General features: G+C 43.0%; 1 protein-coding gene across 5 annotated transcripts in view; it reads left to right on the plus strand.

Annotated features, from left to right (window-relative positions):
• The first annotated feature begins 336 nt into the window (after positions 1-336).
• Positions 337-22198, plus strand: part of LOC110520782 (ubiquitin-protein ligase E3A) — a 37646-nt gene continuing 15784 nt past the window's right edge. Inside the window, exons 1-9 of one of the 5 annotated variants that reach the window (XM_036979059.1) lie at positions 337-579; positions 4290-4328; positions 5565-5863; positions 7784-8451; positions 8729-8806; positions 9662-9721; positions 14509-14604; positions 16261-16587; positions 20905-21049. In XM_036979059.1, coding sequence (XP_036834954.1) covers positions 4327-4328; positions 5565-5863; positions 7784-8451; positions 8729-8806; positions 9662-9721; positions 14509-14604; positions 16261-16587; positions 20905-21049 — 1675 coding nt within the window. In that variant the 5' untranslated portion in view covers positions 337-579; positions 4290-4326. Of the gene's footprint in view, positions 580-4289; positions 4340-5564; positions 5864-7783; positions 8452-8728; positions 8807-9661; positions 9722-14508; positions 14605-16260; positions 16588-20904; positions 21050-22198 lie in introns of those variants that run through there. The other 4 variants (XM_036979130.1, XM_036979098.1, XM_036979162.1 and 1 more) reach the window with 4 other exon arrangements.

Consider the following 22198-nt stretch of genomic DNA (forward strand, 5'->3'; position numbering starts at 1 on the left):
GCATTGTTTAAATTGCCCATGCAATAGTGAATGGGAGTGAATGGGAGTTAATTGGGCGTCGATCAAAAACGCAACATTAGCAAGAATTTCGTGAACAAGGAAGTACAGCATTACAAATATTTTCCACGATATCATATAGTTTTGGAATAGTGTACTTTAGAGGGAAAATAGCCAGGTTTCTCGATTCAAAGCCTGACTTTCAGTTTAGCAACCGCGTGACGTGAACGCGATTGGTCGACAGTCTGCCATTTCTCCATTCACTGTCCAATGGGATTCCTTTGTCCTCATCTCTCTAATATCTCTAACTGCACTGTCTTTGGTTGAGTTGTTTTAAGATCACCATGCGCTGCATGCCGGGATACACCTCCGTGTTGACACAAAATGGTCGAGTATGTTTTGTGACCCGGGAGTTTAGCAGGCCAAAAAGTTGTACCTTATCATTCGGCACGCAGAACATATGTTCGAATCGTAAATAGTAGGTGAGTGCATAAGATATGAGAGCAAGACTGTCGAAGGAAAGCTGATTCTGCCACAGACAGACACACAGTCCGCCCTGCATGACTGGGACAGCACTCACAGGTCGGTAGCATACAATATCTATCTAACTAACACCGGGGATATTATTGGACTGCAGTCTTGTCTCTAAAGGGCGAGGACGCGATTGCATGAGCAGAATGTCTAAAGATCGCCAAAATACACATTTGCAGTGATTTTTACTTGTCCACTTTGGCATATCAGGTGCTTGGGACTATAAGGGTCTATCTTTACATTGCAGAAGAATCTGAACATCAAGTTAGGGGATTCAGCTATTTCAGGTTCACCCATTGCTGACCGGTGTATAAAATTGAGCACACAGCCATGCGATCTGTAAGAAAACATTGGCAGTAGAACGGCCTTACTGAAGGCCACACAAGCTCACAGAAAGGGACCGCCGAATGCTTTAACACTTACACATAGTCTGTCCTCGGTTGCAACACTCACTACTGAGTTCCAAACTGCCTCTGGAAGCAACGTCAACACAATAATTGTTCGTCGGGAGCTTCATGAAATGGGTTTCCGTGGCTGAGCAGCCGCACACACGCCTAAGATCCCCATCCGCAATGCCAAGCGTCGGCTGGATTGGTGTAAAACTCGCCGCCATTGGACTCTCACGCATCACCATCTGGCAATCCGACAGATGAACCTGGGTTTGGCCAGGAGAACGTACCTGTATAGGGACAACTGTAAAGTTTGGTGGAGGAGAAATAATGGTCTGGGACTGTTTTTCATGGTTCGGGCCCCTAGCTACAGTGAAGGGAAATCTTAACGCTACAGCATACAATAACATTCTAGATGATTCTGTGCTTCAAACTTTGTGACAACAGTTTGTGGAATGCCCTTTCCTGTCTCAGCATGATAATGCCCCTGTGCACAAAGAGAGGTCCATACAGAAATGGTTTGTCGAGATCGGTGTGGAAGAACTTGATTGGCCTGCACAGAGCCCTGACCTCAACCCCATCGAACACCTTTGGGATGAATTGGAATGCAGACTGTGAGCCAGGCCTAATCACCCAACATCAGTGCCCGACATCACTAATGCTCTTGTGGCTGAATGGAAGCAAGTCCCCTCAGCAATGTTCCAACATCTAGTGGAAAGATTTCCCAGAAGACTGAAGACTGTTATAGCAGCAAAAGGGGGGACCAACTCCATATTAATGCTCATGATTTTGGAATGAAATGTTTGACAGGCACGTGTCCATATACTTTTGGTCTTGTAGTGTATTTACATATAACTACATATAACTAGGAATAAAATGGCTCATATGTGATGAGTCAAAAAAAAATTATGCAGAAAGGGTAAACTATTCATCGGTTGAGGTAGAGAACGTTGGACAGAACAAGGCTATGTCAACAACTCCACAAGGCTATGTCAACAACTCCACAAGGCGATGTCAACAACTCCACAAGGCGATGTCAACAACTCCACAAGGCTATGTCAACAACTCCACAAGGCTATGTCAACAACTCCACAAGGCTATGTCAACAACTCCATAAAACAATTTGAATGCAGATAGTACCGTAGCTATAGTCCCAAAGCTCTCAATATCCTGGGTTTCACTTTGCAAGAAATAGCTGACCCTAATGTTACGCTTGTTCACACACAGCCCATTTATGCTTTATACCTGGAAATGTGTTCTGGAGGTTCCGTACGGAGGGTGTGTATTGTTAGATTACTCGTTGGTTATTACTGCATTGTCGGAACTAGAAGCACAAGCATTTTGCTACACTCGCATTAACATCTGCTAACCATGTGTATGTGACCAATAACATTTAATTTGACGCAATTGCGTAGCCTCCGTAGGCTCGCAGATACCAAATCCAGTTCCGTACCTCATCACCACGCATCACCATGCGCCTTGATTGGTTGACGGTAAGGGGGGGCAGTTTGTCCGTATAAACACAAACTCACTTGTCAGGTGACTCTTGCTTCACCATCAGAAAGCAGGCTGTCTTTAAATTTGTAGTCTCGCTCAATTGTTCTGAAATAGTTTCTGTAGTTAGAAACACAAGATTAGCATTCCTGAAATATAATTTTGTTTAAATTAGATTTTTTTTTAAGTTCACCTAATTGATTGCACCCAAATTGGATTTTTTTTGTATTTATAAAATTAATATTATCTTCAATAAAAATAGTACTTAACATCCGATTTGGACTATAATTATTACTACTAATATCTAAGACGTGAGGAATCCAATAAAATTATCAAAAGCAACTCACAGACCGCCCACACCCCACGCCAATCCCACCCTAACGACCAGTATACAGTATCAATTCTCTGTCTGACAAGTAGTGGTCAGCTGCTGCTTGGAGTATTGCTTCTTCTTCCTTTGTGATGTATTCTCCTTTAATATCTGACTGGGTAAATAATCCCTCTTTCCACTACACTATGTCTGACTTGGTAAATAACTTTGTTTTGAGTTAATGGGGACCCAGTGACTGACTTGAGCACTGGGACTCGGACTTCAGCCATTGATGACTCGGACTCGAGCACAAGGGGACTTGGGGACTCGATTCGGACTCGACTACATCACAGGGTGAAACAGTCCTTAGCCCAGTGTGGCTGTGGAGCGTTGATATCAATGACATGACCGAGTGACGGAGGTACTACTTTACAGCACCATCTGTTGATTGTGTTTACCTCTCTCCCTCACTCTGCTAGTGTGTGTTCTATAATATGTATTTAGGCTGAATTAGGAATGTACGTGGACAGATAATTCTTTATATAATATTCTTCAATATGTTTGTCATATTTCTACTGTTGGGAATAGGATGTTTTGCAGAGCAATATGTTGGCAGGACAAGGCTATATACAGTGGGGCAAAAAAGTATTTAGTCAGCCACCAATTGTGCAAGTTCTCCCACTTAAAAAGATGAGAGACCTGTAATTTTCATCATAGGTACACTTCAACGATGACAGACAAAATGAGAAAAAAAATTCAGAAAATCACATTGTAGGATTTTTTATGAATTTATTTGCAAATTATGGTGGAAAATAAGTATTGTAATATTGACAATAACTAGACTAAATCATTATTCAAATGTACATTATTTGCGTCACGTTGAAAAGTGAAGGAGCTGATTGGCTGACACTGACATTCCTAATTGGCTGCGGTGGCTACTGCTAGTTAGCATGAAGACGAAAAGGGCAGTTTTCCAGGAACACTAGCAGTATTTCTTCTCCATGGAGCAGTGTGGATAAAGGTCCAAATTGAGTGCAGTATCCCATTGAGTACAGTATCCCTGCGTTGAGGTACATTTTCCAACCGATATCTCACACCGGCTCCATGGTGTCTTCATGTAACCATGATTGCGTTCCCAGCTCAATTTAAACAAGCGTAATGGCAGGGTTGGTATCTTCTGGGTATGTTTCACTTTGCTCACCTTGAACTAGCATCATGTATTTATTCTTCTCCTCTAGTTGCCCTCTAGAGAGGTAAAGAAGTGTCTGTCTGACTAGCTGATGTTTTACAACATGACATCAATGTAACCAGCTGATTCTGAAATGTAACAACAAATGGAAGGAGCTTGTTGACATCGTGTCCTGTAGCCTCTAGGCAGCAGTAGCCATATCCCGAGTGACTGACCATGTCGAAGACAGCAAGTGAATATGAAGTAGTTATCCTCCTATATAGCTACTTATTCGTTGGCCTAGTTATGAACTTGTATTTAGACAGTCCTTCAGAAGCCTCATATATAAACATTTTGAAATCAAAGGTTAGTTTGTTAACATCCTCCCGTCTTGTTTCAGACCGTTGCCTACATCAGAGGACGTGAAAACAAGCCGAATGTAAGTGAGAGGTACAGGAATGTTACTACTGCCAATACCCATGTCCCATATTAACCACGGAGCCACAATTATTATCTTAGTGCTATTTGGACTGAACATGTAAGGCTAGATATCGCCATGCTGATTTGATATGACTTGTCACCATGGTGATTCACAGTTATTTTTTTTAAACGTGGCATCATTTTTGGCATGGACCAATTGGCAACATGGGAGCTAAATTGTAGACGGTCTCCATTTTAGTCCAAATGCATGTAATGCTGTGATTTTTAACTCATGATTAGTACATTCATAGTTGTTGCATTGCACGTTTATTCTTACTGTTTTTATCGTTTTTTTTGTTGTGCTTTTAAAACAAAATTGTAAATATAATGTATCTTCTCTGTTATGGGGGTCGTCCCACCTCACCTCGGGGCGGCAGGGTAGCCTAGTGGTTAGAGTGTTGGACTAGTAACCGGAAGGTTGCGAGTTCAAACCCCCGAGCTGACAAGGTACAAATCTGTCGTTCTGCCCCTGAACAGGCAGTTAACCCACTGTTCCCAGGCCGTCATTGAAAATAAGAATTTGTTCTTAACTGACTTGCCTGGTTAAATAAAGGTAAAATAAAAAAAAAAAAAAAAAAAAAAAGCACAAAGAGGAGTTTGACACCCACCGTCTCAGATTGTTCTGAAATTGTAAGAAACCGATCAGATTAAGAAGATCAGATTAGGAGGAACAGATCAGATTAGGAGGAACAGATCAGATTAGGAGGAACAGATCAGATTAGGAGGAACAGATCAGATTAGGAGGAACAGATCAGATTAGCGTTCCTGCTGCATTGTTTTGTTGAAATATAATTTGAGTTGAGAAATTAAGATAATTGATTGCACCCAAGTTGTCCATTTTTTAATTTATAGGATTCATATAAATTGACGTTTGTCCATTTTTATTTAGGTTCTTCGTGTTCTAACTCATTGTTAGAAAAAAGTTTGGTCCAAATTGGATGTTAGGTACTACATTTTATTGAAGATTAGATTAATCCTGTGCAGTCAATTAGCTTAATTTCTCAGAGATTAAATTATATTTCAACCAAATAATGTTGCAGGAATGCTAATCCTAACGATCCTAATTTCTAACGACAGAAACAATGTCAGAACAATTGGAGTTGGTGGGTGTCAGGGCTTGCTGAAATGACAATGTTAGTTCTGTGTGGTTGACATACTAAAAACTTGTCACTTCCTGTTTGAATGTCCTGTACAGGAAGAGAGCGGCTGCAAAGCATCTAATTGAGCGCTACTTTCGGCAGTTAACAGAGGGCTGTGGAAATGGGGCCTGCACGAATGAGTTGTGTGCTTCGTGTCTTGGTTTTCAACCGCTGGATCACAACGCGGCGGCCATCAGAGCCTTGGAGCTCTATAAAATTAACACCAAATTATGTGACCTTCACCCCTCCGCTGCCTTCCCTGACAACAGTGCCGAGGACACACAACCTGCCTTATTGGGCGACTGCCACGGGAAGATGACAGACAACCTGTTTCCCCCTAGGGAGGACTTCAGAGGTAAACACTGTGTATCCCAGATGGCTCCCTCTTCCCTATATAATCCTCTACTTTTGACCAGGGCCCTATATAATCCTCTACTTTTGACCAGGTCCCTAAATAAACCACTACTTTTGACCCGGGCCCTATATAAACCACTACTTTTGACCAGGGCCCTATATAAACCACTACTTTTGACCAGGGCCCTATATAAACCATTACTTTTGACCAGGGCCCTATATAAACCACTACTTTTGACCAGGGCCCTATATAAACCATTACTTTTGACCAGGGCCCTATATAAACCACTACTTTTGACCAGGGCCCGGTTTCCCGATAGCGATAGAACTTGCGAGTGTCTTTTAACGATGCGTTTTTCCTACAACGGCCGAAGGTGCAACATGCGTTTCCCAAAACGGCACACCGAGGGAACGTTCACTAAGTGCGTCACATTGAGGCATCGTGTCGATACTGGTGGGATGGAAAGAACGGCTCTCGGATCCGAGTTCTCCCTTTCCAGTCTTACCTCAACATTAGAATTATTCCACAATACTGACGATGGATCAGCTCCGAGAGATATATTACCACCCATGGCTGAAAAGATTGAGACGATTTATTCCAATACCCTATAATAATGCACTGAATCAAGACTCAGCACGTCATTGCACACGTTGTTACGCGCCTTGACAAATATTCAGACACTAATTACAGACAGTAGGCCAATAGAACTCAATTCAATACACATGAAATTGATTGAAAAACAAACGATGCATTCAGAAAGTATTCAGACCCCTTCACTTTTTATACATTTTGTTACGTTACAGCCTTATTATAAAATTGATTAGATAAATTGTTTTCCTCATCGATCTGAGCTCGATACTCCATAATGACAAAGTGAAAACAGGTTTCTAGAAAAGTTGGCAAATTTATAAAAAAAATTAAAAAACACCTTATAAGTATTCACACCCTTTGTTATGAGACTTGAAATTGAGCTCAGGTGCATCCTGTTTCCATTGATCGTCCTTGACATGTTTCTACAACTTCATTGGAGTCCACCTGTGGTAAATTCAATTGATTGGACATGATTTGGAAAGGCACACACACGTCTATATAAAGGTCCCACAGTTGACAGTGCATGTCAGAACAAAAACCAAGCCATCAGGTCGAAGGAATTGCCTTAGAGCTCCAAGACAGGATTGTGTCGAAGCACAGATCTGGGGAAGGGAACCAAAGCATTTGTGGGGACATGTGGGGAAGGTGGTGCCGCGACATGTGGGGAAGGTGGTGCCGCGGTATGTGGGGAAGGTGGTGTCGCGTGGGACGCGGTATGTGGGGAAGGTGGTGCCGCGTGGGACGCGGTATGTGGGGAAGGTGGTGCCACGGTATGTGGGGAAGGTGGTGCCGCGGTATGTGGGGAAGGTGGTGCCGCGGTATGTGGGGAAGGTGGTGTCGCGTGGGACGCGGTATGTGGGGAAGGTGGTGCCGCGACATGTGGGGAAGGTATGTGGGGAAGGTGGTGTCGCGTGGGACGCGGTATGTGGGGAAGGTGGTGCCGCGACATGTGGGGAAGGTATGGGAGGAAGGTGGTGTCGCGTGGGACGCAGTATGTGGGGAAGGTGGTGCCGCGTGGGACGCTGTATGTGGGGAAGCGTGGGACGCGGTATGTGGGGAAGGTGGTGCCGCGTGGGACGTGGTATGTGGGGAAGGTGTTCGCCGCGTGGGACGCGGTATGTGGGGAAGGTGTTCGCCGCGTGGGACGCGGTATGTGGGGAAGGTGTTCGCCGCGTGGGACGCGGTATGTGGGGAAGGTGTTCGCCGCGAGGGACGCGGTATGTGGGGAAGACACAAACCTTTTCTCCATTCATGCTATTCAATAGTCCATTCATTTAAGAGAGATTAAAATGGTTGCTCACTATTTTTCTCTGTCATATCTGTGTCCAGAGGTGCGTTACCTGACCGAGGAGAAGGTGTATGAGATCCTGAGTATTTGTGAGGGGAAGAAGGACTACTCTCCTCTGATCCGAGTCATCGGGAGGATCTTCTCCAACGCTGACGGGCTGGTGCAGAGCTTCAGGAAAGACAAGGAGCAACACCCCAACACCAAGGAGCAGCGTAAGACCCACCAGGCCAAAGATGAGGACAAGGACGAGGACGACAAGGAGAGAACCACCGCCATGGAGCAGGAATCAGAGGCCTCGGCGTCCATGGAGGGAGCGACGGGATCGACGGAGAACAGACTGGGTCCTGTGGAGGTCTCAGTGGACATAGAAGCTGTGAGGAGAGTGTACAACAGACTCCTCTCCAACGAGAAGATGGAATCGGCCTTCCTCAACGCCCTGGTCTACCTAACTCCCAATGTAGAGCTGGATCTAACCTATCTAGACGTGTACGACACCAACCCAGACTACCTAAACATCTTCATCATCGTGATGGAGAACAGCAGCCTCCACAGCCCAGAGTACCTGGAGATGGCCATGCCTCTGTTCTGTAAGTGTATGAGTAAACTCCCTCTGCCTGCCCTGGCCAAGCTGACGCGCCTGTGGTCTCAGTACAGTGTAGAGCACATCAGACGTATGATGGAGACCTTTCAGCAGCTCATCACCTACACGGTAACGTTACATTCTTATTTGATTTTCAGCTTTTTATTTCATTCATGCTCGCAGTCGACCAGGCTGAATTGTACAGAATACGCAGTTACTTTCAGGAGTTACTTTTACAATTCAATGTAAAATTCAATGTTTTTTTGTCATTTTCTGCCAAGAGCGTTGATTCCTCTGTAATGAATAGTTCTATCTCAAAATAAACAGCACAGGATACAGCAGGTGGAAAAAGTACCGTGAAACTACCGTTATACTAATAAAATGTGTTGTTGTTGTTATTATTAAGGTGATCAGCAACGAATATGTCAGCGACAGTCTGGTAAACGACGACGAGGGCGTTGTGGCGGCCACCAAGTGTCTGAAGGTATGGGTCTTATTGATTTGACATGTTAAGTCATTTATCAGACTCGCTCATACAGAGCCACCTTACATTCATCTTAAGGTAGCTTGGGTGAGACGACCACATTTTACTTTTTAAAAGCACTGAAGTTCACGGCCTTGCGCTCCCTCTTATCTGACAGACGTGCTCGTTCCATACAACCAAGGAGCTGGTCTATAACGATACCTGGTGTTACAACCAAGGAGCTGGTCTATAACGATACCTGGTGTTACAACCAAGGAGCTGGTCTATAACGATACCTGGTGTTACAACCAAGGAGCTGGTCTATAACAATACCTGGTGTTACAGCCGTAAAACAGTGGTTTTCTAGCAATGATCAACAACCAATTTAACAGATATTGAAGAATTAAAAGAATAATCTGCTAATATTGTTCAATCCAGGTGTTGAAAACTCTTAGAGACGTACCCAGAAAGACTCACAGCTATAAGCACAGCCAAAGGTGATACTAACATGTATTGACTCAGAGGTGTGAATATTTATGTCAATTAAGATATTTCCGTATTTCATTGTCAATAAATTAGCACATTTCTAAAAACCTGTTTTCACTTTGTCATTTTGGGGGTGTAGATTGGTGAGAAGAAGAAAAAAACAACAATTTAATCCATTTTAAATGAAGGCTGTAACACAAAGTGGGAAAGGTCAAGGGGTATGAAAACTTTCTGAAAGCACTCTAGGTGTAGAAGCAAGGAGAATCCTTTATCAGATCCCCCACAGCTATGGAATGCCCTGTCAGGAAAAATATATTTTTATACATATTATAGTTGTAAATGATTGTTTTACTGTAAAGTGATTTGAATCATGTTTGATTCCGTTTGAAGCTGGTGTTCTACGCCAACGTGCTGGGAGGTGACCTCGATACGGGCCACAACGAAGAGGAGGTAAGAAATGTCGTCCAGCTGGAGCAGCCTACTGATTATGATTATCTAATAAACTCATAATCAACTAGAAAGGTATTTGTCTATGAAGAGAAGTTGTGACTTGCTTTAACTGTTTAGGTTGCCTTTTCCACTTCAATATGGATTGAAAATGGCATATTTTGTCTTGACTGATAACCATTATAAATTTGAGCACAGCACGCGACAAGAAGTTGCCGCCATCCCTCCCAAGAATTGGGCAACTTTTTCACATTTGTTATCTGAGGTAGATGTTAATCAAGAGGGGAGGATGTGTTGACAGATGAGACGTTGAGGATGCTGTAAAAGAGAGGAGAGGATGTGTTGACAGATGAGACTTTGAGGATGCTGTAAATAGAGATGGGAGGATGTGTTGACAGATGAGACGTTGGGGATGCTGTAAATAGAGAGGCGAGGATGTGTTGACAGATGAAACGTTGAGGATGCTATAAATAGAGGGGAGGATGTGTTGACAGATGAGATGTTGAGGATGCTGTAAATGGAGAGGGGAGGATGTGTTGACAGATGAAACGTTGAGGATGCTATAAATAGAGGGGAGGATGTGTTGACAGATGAGATGTTGAGGATGCTGTAAATGGAGGGGAGGATGTGTTGACAGATGAGATGTTGAGGATGCTGTAAATGGAGGGGAGGATGTGTTGACAGATGAGATGTTGAGGATGCTGTAAATGGAGAGGGGAGGATGTGTTGACAGATGAAACGTTGAGGATGCTATAAATAGAGGGGAGGATGTGTTGACAGATGAGATGTTGAGGATGCTGTAAATGGAGAGGGGAGGATGTGTTGACAGATGAGATGTTGAGGATGCTGTAAATGGAGAGGGGAGGATGTGTTGACAGATGAGATGTTGAGGATGCTGTAAATGGAGAGGGGAGGATGTGTTGACAGATGAGATGTTGAGGATGCTGTAAATGGAGAGGGGAGGATGTGTTGACAGATGAGATGTTGAGGATGCTGTAAATGGAGAGGGGAGGATGTGTTGACAGATGAGATGTTGAGGATGCTGTAAATGGAGAGGGGAGGATGTGTTGACAGATGAGATGTTGAGGATGCTGTAAATGGAGAGGGGAGGATGTGTTGACAGATGATACCTTGAGGGTTATAATAAATACAGCTTTGAGGTCATATAGTCTCAGGGCCTTAACCCTGGACAGGACACTAGTCTATCTCAGGGCCTTAACCCTGGACAGGACACTAGTCTGTCTCAGGGCCTTAACCCTGGACAGGACGCTAGTCTATCTCAGGGCCTTAACCCTGGACAGGACACTAGTCTATCTCAGGGCCTTAACCCTGGACAGGACACTAGTCTATCTCAGGGCCTTAACCCTGGACAGGACACTAGTCTATCTCAGGGCCTTAACCCTGGACACGACACTAGTCTATCTCAGGGCCTTAACCCTGGACAGGACACTAGTCTATCTCAGGGCCTTAACCCTGGACAGGACACTAGTCTATCTCAGGGCCTTAACCCTGGACAGGACACTAGTCTATCTCAGGGCCTTAACCCTGGACAGGACACTAGTCTATCTCAGGGCCTTAACCCTGGACAGGACGCTAGTCTATCTCAGGGCCTTAACCCTGGACAGGACGCTAGTCTATCTCAGGGCCTTAACCCTGGACAGGACGCTAGTCTATCTCAGGGCCTTAACCCTGGACAGGACGCTAGTCTATCTCAGGGCCTTAACCCTGGACAGGACACTAGTCTATCTCAGGGCCTTAACCCTGGACAGGACACTAGTCTATCTCAGGGCCTTAACCCTGGACAGGACGCTAGTCTGTGCAATGCAGGTGTTGAAGCACGTTGGCTAGGAAAAACTCCCTAGGAAGAAACCTAGAGAGGAACCAGGCTATGAGGGGTGGCCAGTCCTCTTCTGGCTGTGCCAGGTGGAGATTATAACAGAACATGGCCAAGATGTTCAAATGTTCATAGATGACCAGCATGGTCAAATAATAGGTCTGGGACAGGTAGCACGTCCGGTGAACAGGTCAGGGTTCCATAGCTGCAGGCAGAACAGTTGAAACTGGAGCAGCAGCACGGCCAGGTGGACTGGGGACAGCAAGGAGTCATCATACCAGGTAGTCCTGAGGCATGGTCCTAGGGCTCAGGTCCTCCGAAAGAGAGAATTAGAGAGAGCATACTTAAATTCACACAGGACACCGGATAAGACAGGAGAAATACTCCAGATATAACAAACCGACCCTAGCCCCCCAACACATAAACTACTGCAGCATAAATACTGGAGGTTGAGACAGGAGGGGTCAGGAGACACTGTGGCCCCATCCGATGATACCTCCGGACATATGGACGTAATGACCTTCAGTTCACATGTCTAGGAACAGTCTAATAGTGATCTAATGACCTTCAGTTCACATGTCTAGGAACAGTCTAATAGTGATCTAATGACCTTCAGTTCACATGTCTAGGAACAGTCTAATAGTGACCTAATGACCTTCAGTTCACATGTCTAGGAACAGTAACAGTGACCTAATGACCTTCAGTTCACATGTCTAGGAACAGTCTAATAGTGACCTAATGACCTTCAGTTCACATGTCTAGGAACAGTCTAACAATGATGTAATGACCTTCAGTTCACATGTCTAGGAACAGTCTAACAGTGTTCTAATGACCTTCAGTTCAGAAAGTCAGTGAACACCATGAACTTTAACCTGCAGACATTTAATTACCTGACGGATTTGACAATTTATAAATTCTTGGGTCAATATCATCTACCTCCGTCTTTTAAAAAGAGAAGTATGGCACTATGAAAGATGTGACGACACAGATCATTCATCTGTACGCTACCTGCAAACCACTTTGTTTTAAGCGTCAATCTAGTCCCATGTTCTGACCCAAACTGGGTGCAGAACCTGTTTAAACTCCCTGAAAACACAGGGATGACGATTCACACAGGTTAGTAATATCAGAGGACCTGGGAGTTTCCCGGGAAACAGTAGGTTTTTAGGGCTGGGATTAATAACCTTCTTGACAAGTAAAAATGAGTGCCATGGCAGATTCGGACGGGATGTGCTGGTTTTTGCTTGTGCACATAATTACATTACCTGAGCTCCCCCAGTAAAATGTATCCTGTCCGTAAAGGGCTTAAGATCGTATTTTATAACATGTTGGCAGTAGAATAAGCTTCCAAACGATGCCCACCTGACCCAGATTGTGATTTATAGTGGAATGTTTTCGGATTGCGTAAACAACAGTCATTGTGTGATGGTGGGGATGCGTTCCTAACAAGAAACTACCAGTTTGCTGGCTTCAGTTCCTCAATGGCAAAGCTATGAGGTCAAAAAAGCACCTTTCCTTGTCATAATGCATTGAAATTACTTACGATCTGCACAGTTTGGAGAGGTGTGGGGCCACATGGAGACACCAGTTAGTCCTCTCACTGAAACCCACAGTTTGGAGAGGTGTGGGGCCACTTGGAGACACCAGTTAGTCCTCTCACTGAAACCCACAGTTTGGAGAGGTGTGGGGCCACATGGAGACACCCGTTAGCCCTCTCACTGAAACCCACAGTTTGGAGAGGTGTGGGGCCACATGGAGACACCAGTTAGCCCTCTCACTGAAACCCACAGTTTGGAGAGGTGTGGGGCCACATGGAGACACCAGTTAGTCCTCTCACTGAAACCCACAGTTTGGAGAGGTGTGGGGCCACTTGGAGACACCAGTTAGTCCTCTCACTGAAACCCACAGTTTGGAGAGGTGTGGGGCCACTTGGAGACACCAGTTAGTCCTCTCACTGAAACCCACAGTTTGGAGAGGTGTGGGGCCACTTGGAGACACCAGTTAGTCCTCTCACTGAAACCCACAGTTTGGAGAGGTGTGGGGCCACATGGAGACCCCAGTTAGTCCTCTCACTTAAACCCACAGTTTGGAGAGGTGTGGGGCCACATGGAGACCCCAGTTAGTCCTCTCACTGAAACCCACAGTTTGGAGAGGTGTGGGGCCACTTGGAGACACCAGTTAGTCCTCTCACTGAAACCCACAGTTTGGAGAGGTGTGGGGCCACTTGGAGACACCAGTTAGTCCTCTCACTGAAACCCACAGTTTGGAGAGGTGTGGGGCCACTTGGAGACACCAGTTAGTCCTCTCACTGAAACCCACAGTTTGGAGAGGTGTGGGGCCACATGGAGACCCCAGTTAGTCCTCTCACTTAAACCCACAGTTTGGAGAGGTGTGGGGCCACATGGAGACCCCAGTTAGTCCTCTCACTGAAACCCACAGTTTGGAGAGGTGTGGGGCCACTTGGAGACACCAGTTAGTCCTCTCACTGAAACCCACAGTCTGGAGAGGTGTGGGGCCACTTGGAGACACCAGTTAGTCCTCTCACTGAAACCCACAGTCTGGAGAGGTGTGGGGCCACTTGGAGACACCAGTTAGTCCTCTCACTGAAACCATTGTAATAGTTTTTTCTTATCTTGTACCTACTCCAAAAGCTAAATTAATATTCTTATCATGTTACTGTAAGTATCAGGAGTATTTTCAGATTTCGTTATCAACAAGTTCTGTGACAGTACAGTAAATGTAAAATGCACATCAAATCAACAATGTAATGTTTGGATTCATTCTTGTCAGATGTACAGTTGTGTCCTCGCCTTTTGGTCTAATAATTTACCCATAATCCTCAGTGTTCTCTTTCATGGTTCTGTAAGAAACATTTCAATTTGGCCCTATCCATGTCGGTCAAGTATTGTTATGGTAGTGGGAGAAGTTGTTTTTTTTAAAGTGCAAATTCAATCAGGAGGAGGAGCCCCCGTCCAGCGAGCTCACCCTGCAGGAGCTCTTGGGGGAGGAGAGGAGGAACAAGAACGGTCCCCGGGTCGATCCTCTGGAGAAGGTGAGGAGAGACCACCACAATGGAAATTAAACTTATTTTAAAGAATTGACTTTTTCTTTGTTATAATAATTTACAGTCAAAGTATTCAGATCGCTTGACTATTTCCACGTTATGTTACAGCTTTATTCTAAAATCGATTAAATCGTTTTTCCCCTCAATCTACGTACAATACCCCATAATGACAAAGCAAAAGCTTAATCACATTTGCATAAGTATTCAGACCTTTAGCAGCGATTTAAATCCTTGAGTCTTTTTGGATAGGACACTACAAGACTTACACACCTGTATTTGGGGAGTTTCTCCTGTTCTTCTCTGCAGATCCTCTCAAGCTCTGTCAGGTTGAATGGGGATCGTCGCTGCACAGCTATTTTCAAGTTTCTCCAGAGATATTCGATCAAATTCAAGTCCAGGCTCTGGCTGGGCCACTCAAAGACATTCAGAGACTTGTCCCGAAGCCACTCCTGCGTTGTCTTGGCTGTGTGCTTAGGGTTGTTGTCCTGTTGGAAGGTGAACCTTCTCCCCAGTCTGAGGTCCTGAGCGCTCTGGAGCAGATTTTCATCAAGGATCTCTCTGTTCATCTTTGCCTCGATCCTGACTAGTTTCCCAGTTCCTGCTGCTGAAAAACATCCTCACAACATGATCCTTCCACCACCATGCTTCACTGTAGGGGTGGTGCCAGGTTTCCTCCAGACGTGAAGCTTGGCATTCAGGCCAAATAGTTCAATATTGGTTTCATCAGACCAAAGAAATCTTGTTCGTCATGGTCTGAAAGTCTTTAGGTGCCTTTTGGCAAATTCCAAGCGGACTGTCATGGGCCTTTTACTGAGGAGTGGCTTCCGTCTGACCACTCTACCATAAAGGCCTGATTGGTGGAGTACTGTAGAGATGTGAGAGACTTCCAGAAGGACAACCATCTCCCACAGAGGAATTCTGGAGCTCTGTCAGTGTGACCATCGGGTTCTTGGTCACCTCCCAGACCAAGGCACTTCTCACCTGATTGCTCAGTTTGGCCGAGCGGCCAGCTCTAGGAAGAGTCTTTGTGGTTCCAAACTTCTTCCATTTAAGAATGATAGAGGTCACTGTGTTCTTGGGGACCTTCAATGCTACAGATCTTTTTTTGGTTCCCTTCCCCAGATCTGCACCTCGACACAATCCTGTCTATGAGCTCTTACGGACATTTCCTTCGACCTCATGGCTTGGTTTTTGCTCTGACATGCACTGTGAACTGTGTGACCTTATAAAGACCGGTGTGTGCCTTTCCAAATCATGTCCAATCAATTGAATTGACCACAGGTGGACTCCAATCAAGTTGTAGAAACATCGTAAGATGATTAAGATGATCAATGGAAACAGGATGCACCTGAGCTCAATTTCGAATTTAATAGCAAAGGGTCTGAATACTTATATAAATAAGGTATCTGTTTTTTGTATTTTTAATAAATTGTCAACATTTCTAAAAACCTGTTCGCTTTGTCATTATGGGGTATTGTGATGTCATTATGGGGTATTGTGATGTCATTATGGGGTATTGTGATGTCATTATGGGGTGTGTATATTGATAAGGGACAATTAAAAAAATAAAATCAGTTTTATAATAAAGTGGAATGGATTGTGTCCACGTGTGGTTGAATTGTTTTTAAATTGTCAAATGAAAAGGAGCTGGGCGTCAGGACCCTGGACTGCAGACGACCCCTCATCCCCTTCGAGGAGTTTGTCAACGAGCCTCTGAACGACGTTCTAGAGATGGACAAGGACTTCACCTTCTTCAAGGTGGACTCTGAGAGTAAGTTCTCCTTCCAGAGCTGTCCCTTCATCCTCAACGCCTGCACCAAGAGCCTGGGACTGTACTACGACAACCGCATCAGCATGTACAGCGAGAGGAGGATCACAGCGCTCTACAGCCTGGTACAAGGACAGCAGCTCAACCCATACCTCAGGCTCAAAGTACGCCGAGACCACATCATCGACGACGCCCTCGTCAGGGTGAGTCACAAACAACACACACACACACACGTACCAGTCCAAAGTTTGGACACACCTACTCATTCCAGGGTTTTTCTTTATTTATGAAGATATCAAAACTGTGAAATAACAGATATGGAATCATGTAGTAACTAAAAAAAGTGTTAAACAAATCAAAAATATACAGTGGTAAGAAAAGGTATGTGAACCCTTTGGAATTTCCTGTATTTCTGTATAAATTAGTCATAAAATCTGATCTTCATCCAGGTCACAACAATAGACAAACACAGTCTGCTTAAACTAATAACACACAAACAATTATACATGTTCATGTCTTTATTGAACACACCGTGTAAATATTCGCAGTGCAGGGTGGGAGAAGTATGTGAACCCTTGGATTTAATAACTGGTTGACCCTCCTTTGGAAGCAACAACCTCATCCAAATGTTTTATGTAGTTGTGGATCAGACCTGCACAACGTTCAGGAGGAATTCTGGACCATCTTTACAAAACTGTTTCAGTTCAGCAATATTATTGAGATGTCTGGTGTGAACTGCTCTCTGAGATGCTGTGGCATGACCTCAAATCGGGTTGAGGTCAGGACTGACTGGGCCACTCCAGAAGGCAGTGCTTCTTATCTTAGGTCTTCTGAGATCTTTGTTGGATGCATGGTTCAGGCAGTGCTTCTTGTGAATAGCCAACTCAAGGTCTGTGAGTTTTTTTTGGCAGGGGGGGGGGCAGGGCAGCTCTAACCAACATCTCCAATCTCATCTCATTGATTGGACTCCAGGTTAGCTGACTCCTGACTCCAATTAGCTTTTGGAGAAGTCATTAGCGTACAGGTTCACATACTTTTTCCAACATACACTGTGAATTTAATGATGTATTCAATATAGCAAGAAAAATACAATACTTTTTGTGTATTGCTGTGACTTAGATGAAGTACAGATTAAATGTTATGACCCATTTCAGCAGAAATCCAGGTGATTCCAAAGGGTTCACATACTTTATCTTGCCAATGTATTTTATATTTGAGATTCTTCAAAGTAGCAACCCTTTGCCTTGACAGCTTTGCACACTCTTGGCATTCTCTCAACCAGCTTCATGAGGTAGTCCCTGGAATGAATTTCAATTAACAGGTGTGTCTTGTTAAGTTATTTTGTGGAATTTATTTCCTTCTTAATGCGTTTGAGCCAATCAGTTGTGTTGTGACAAGGGTTGGTATACAGAAGACGGTATGTTACCAAATAAGTCCATATTATGGCAAGAACAGCTCAAATAAGCAAAGAGAAATGACAGTCCATCATAAAATATATTTAGTTTTTAACTTTTTTTTTGCTTACTACATGATTCCATATGTTATTTCGTAGTTATGTCTTCACTATTATTCTACAATGTAGAAAATAGTAAAAATAAAGAAAAACCCTGGAATGAGTAAGTGTGTCTTTTTAACCAGTGTGTGACCCAGATCACTGGTTGCTGAGGGAAAGGATTAAAGGGGGGTGATTGTAGCTGATGTGAAATGGCTAGCTAGTTAGCGGTGGTGCGCACTAATAACATTTCAATCGGTGACGTCACTCTCTCTGAGACCTTGAAGTAGTAGTTCCCCTTGCTCGGCAAGGGCCCAGGCTCTTGTGGAGTGATGGGTAACGATGCTTCGTGGGAAGCAGTTGTTGTTGTGTGCAGAGGGGCCCTGGTTTGAGCCCAGGTAGGGGTGAGGAGAGGGACAGAAGCTATACTGTTACATCACATACATACAGCGCATTCGGAAAGTATTCAGACCCTTTGACTTTTTCAACGTTTTGTTACATTACAGCCTTATTCTAAAATGGATTAAATAAAATCATATCTACACACACAATACCCAATAATGACAAAGCGAAAACAGGTTTTTAGAGTTTTTTTGTACATTTTTATAAAAAAATTTAAAATACTTGAAGTATTCAGACCCTTTGCTATGAGACTCGAAATGTAGCTCAGGTGCATCCTGTTTCCATTGATCATCCTTGAGATGTTTCTACAACTTGATTGGAGTCCACCTGTGGTAAATTCAATTGATTTGTCATGATTTGGAAAGGCACACACCGGTCTATATAAGATCCCAAAGTTGACGGTGCATGTCAGAGCAAAAACCAGGCCATGAGTTTGAAGGAATTGTCTGGGGAGCTCAGAGACAGGATTGTGTCGAGGCACAGATCTAGGGAAGGGTAGCTAAAAGTTTCTGCAGCATTCAATGTCCCCAAGAACACAGTGGCCTCCATTCTTAAATGTAAAATTAAACATTGATGGCGATTGCATCGTCTGTGGACCTATTGGGGCGGTAAGCAAATTGAAGTGGTTCTAAGGTGACCGGTAAGGTGGAGGTGATATGATCCTTGACTAGTCTCTCAACGCACTTTATGATGACAGTGAATGCTACGTGAGTGCTACGGGGTGATTTAGTCATTTAGTTCAGTTACTTTCGCTTTCTTGGGTACAGGAACAATGGTGGACATCTTGAAGCAAGTGGGGACAGCAGACTGGGATATGTCCGTCAACACTCCAGCCAGCTGGTCTGCGCATGTTCTGAGGACATGGTTAGGGATGCCATCTGGGCCGGCAGCCTTGCGAGGGTTAACACGTTTCAATGTCTTACTCATCTTGGTCACAGAGAACGAGAGCCCACAGTCCTCTTGAGCGGGCTGCGTCGATGGCACTGTGTTATCCTCAAAACGAGCAAAGATTGTGTTTAGCGAGCAAGACGTCGGAGTTCGAGACGTGGCTTCCCTTTGTAATTCGTGATTGTGTGAAGTCCCTGCCACATACGTCTGTTGTCTGAGCCGTTGATTTGTGACTCCGCTTTGTCTCTGTACGGACGTTTTGCCTGTTTGATTGCCTTACGAAGAGTATAACTGTTTTTTTTTTTAAAACCGTTTTGCACTGTTTGTTTTCAACCATATTCCCATTCACCTAGCCGTGGTTAAATGCCGTGGTTTTCCGGCAGCCTTGCGAGGGTTAACACGCTTCAACGCTTTCAGTTTTGCTGCCATCTATCCACGGTTTCTGGTTATGGTAGGTTTTAATGGTCACAGTGCACTTCCCGATGAACTCCGTCACCTTGTCAGTGTATACATCAATGTTATTCTCAGAAGCAACCCGGAACGTATCCCAGTCCGCGTGATCAAAACAATCTTGAAGCATGGATTCCGATTGGTCAGACCAACGTTGAACAGTTCTTAGCACGGATGATTCCTGTTTTTGAGTTTCTGCCTATAGGAAGGGAGTTGCAGAATGGAGTCGTCATCTGATTTGCCGAAGGGAGGAGGGCCTTGTAGCCACCCGGAAGGGAGAGTAACAATGGTAGTTTTTGAAGCTAGCTAAAATAAATGTGGCCTCGGGTTATGTGGTTTCCAGTTGCGCAAAGTCTAGTGAGGGCCGTCGTGGTATCGGCTTGAGGGGGAATATACTGCGATATGGCTGCGACAATAACCAAAGAGAATTCTCTTTGGAGGTAATATGGTCAGCATTTCAGGTATTCGAGGCCGGGTGAACTGAAGGACTTGAGTTCCTGTACGTTACCACAATCACACCATGCATGGCTAATCATGAAACATACACCTCCGCAGTTCTTTATTCCCGTCTGCATGTTATACTGAGAATCCATCTGGCTGTATGGACAGGGACAGTATATCTGGAGAGAGCCATGATTCCATGAAACAGAGTATGTTACAGTCCCTCATGTCTCTCTGGAAGGAGGTCCTCGCCCTGAGCTCGTCTACTCTATTGTCCAGGGACTGAACATTCACCAGTAATATACTCAGAAGCGGTGGATGGCGTGTACGCCTCCTGACTCGAACTAGAAGTCCACTCCGAATACCTCGTCTCCGTGGCATCTTGGAGTAGCCTCTGGGATAAGTTCATGCACCTTGGGGGGTATGAACAAAGGATCCAATTCAGATAAGTAATATTTATGTTCGAAATGCAGGTGAGGGATTTCCGTCTGTATGTAAATACGCAAAGAACATTCTGGGCTAATGTAAGAAATAACAAAAAACAAAATAATACTGCAGAGTTGCTTAGGAGCAGAGCGGCCATGTTGATCGGTCGGTCGGACTCCCTCTAGTCATCTGTGTCTTAATTATTTTGTCAGACAAGCTCAGTGCATATCGTTGATTTGATTTAAAACACATTGGAAGTGTCTATATATGGAAAAATACACGTTTTAACATTTCTACCAATCGATTGGTGGAAAGAACAGACGACTCTCGGTCGACCAAGACCAGGCTAGTGATAAGGTGAATGGGAAGGGTTCCTCTGTTTGTCTGTCCCTCTCCTAACCTAATGGTCTGCGTCCTACAGTTGGAGATGATCGCCATGGAGAACCCTGCGGACCTGAGGAAGCAGCTGTTTGTAGAGTTTGAAGGAGAGCAGGGCGTTGACGAAGGGGGGGTCTCTAAAGAGTTCTTCCAGCTCGTCCTGGAGGAGATGTTCAACCCTGACATTGGTGAGATGTTCTGCTTGGAATTTAACTGTATCTGTGGTTGAATAAAGACACTGTAGTCTCTCAGGCTTTGCGTTTTATACATGTTATGTGTAATCCAAAGACACTTTCCTAATGCATGTATGTAGAAATGTTTCAAGACCCCTTCTGTTTTTCCACATTTTGTTACATTACGGCCTTATTCTAAAATAATAATAATTAAATCCTCATCAATCTGCATATAATGACAAAACGAAAACAAGTTTAGTCGTTTTTGCTATAATATATAAAATATATATGTATAAAATATAAAATATATATATAAAATATATATGTATAAAATATAAAATATATATATAAAATATATATGTATAAAATATAAAATATAAAATATATATGTATAAAATATAAAATATATATATAAAATATATATGTATAAAATATAAAATATAAAATATATATATAAAATATATATGTATAAAATATAAAATATAAAATATATATATAAAATATATATGTATAAAATATAAAATATAAAATATATATGTATAAAATATAAAATATATATATAAAATATATATGTATAAAATATAAAATATAAAATATATATATAAAATATATATGTATAAAATATAAAATATATATATAAAATATATATGTATAAAATATAAAATATAAAATATATATGTATAAAATATAAAATATATATATAAAATATATATGTATAAAATATAAAATATAAAATATATATGTATAAAATATAAAATATATATATAAAATATATATGTATAAAATATAAAATATAAAATATATATATAAAATATATATGTATAAAATATAAAATATAAAATATAAAATATATATGTATAAAATATAAAATATATATATAAAATATATATGTATAAAATATAAAATATAAAATATAAAATATATATGTATAAAAAACAGATACCTTAAAGTATTCAGACCCTTTGCTATTAAACTCAATTGAACTCCATTGATCATCCTTGAGATGTTTTTCCAACTTGATTGGAGTCCATCTGTGTCCATCTGTGGTAAATTAAATTGATTGGACATGATTTGGAAAAGCACACACCTGTTTATGTAAGGTCCAACAGTGGTCAGAGCAAAAGCCAAGCCATGAGGTGGAAGGAATTGTCTGGAGAGTTCAGA

This window comes from Oncorhynchus mykiss, chromosome 1, assembly GCF_013265735.2.
Source record: "Oncorhynchus mykiss isolate Arlee chromosome 1, USDA_OmykA_1.1, whole genome shotgun sequence".
Lineage (NCBI taxonomy): Eukaryota > Metazoa > Chordata > Actinopteri > Salmoniformes > Salmonidae > Oncorhynchus > Oncorhynchus mykiss.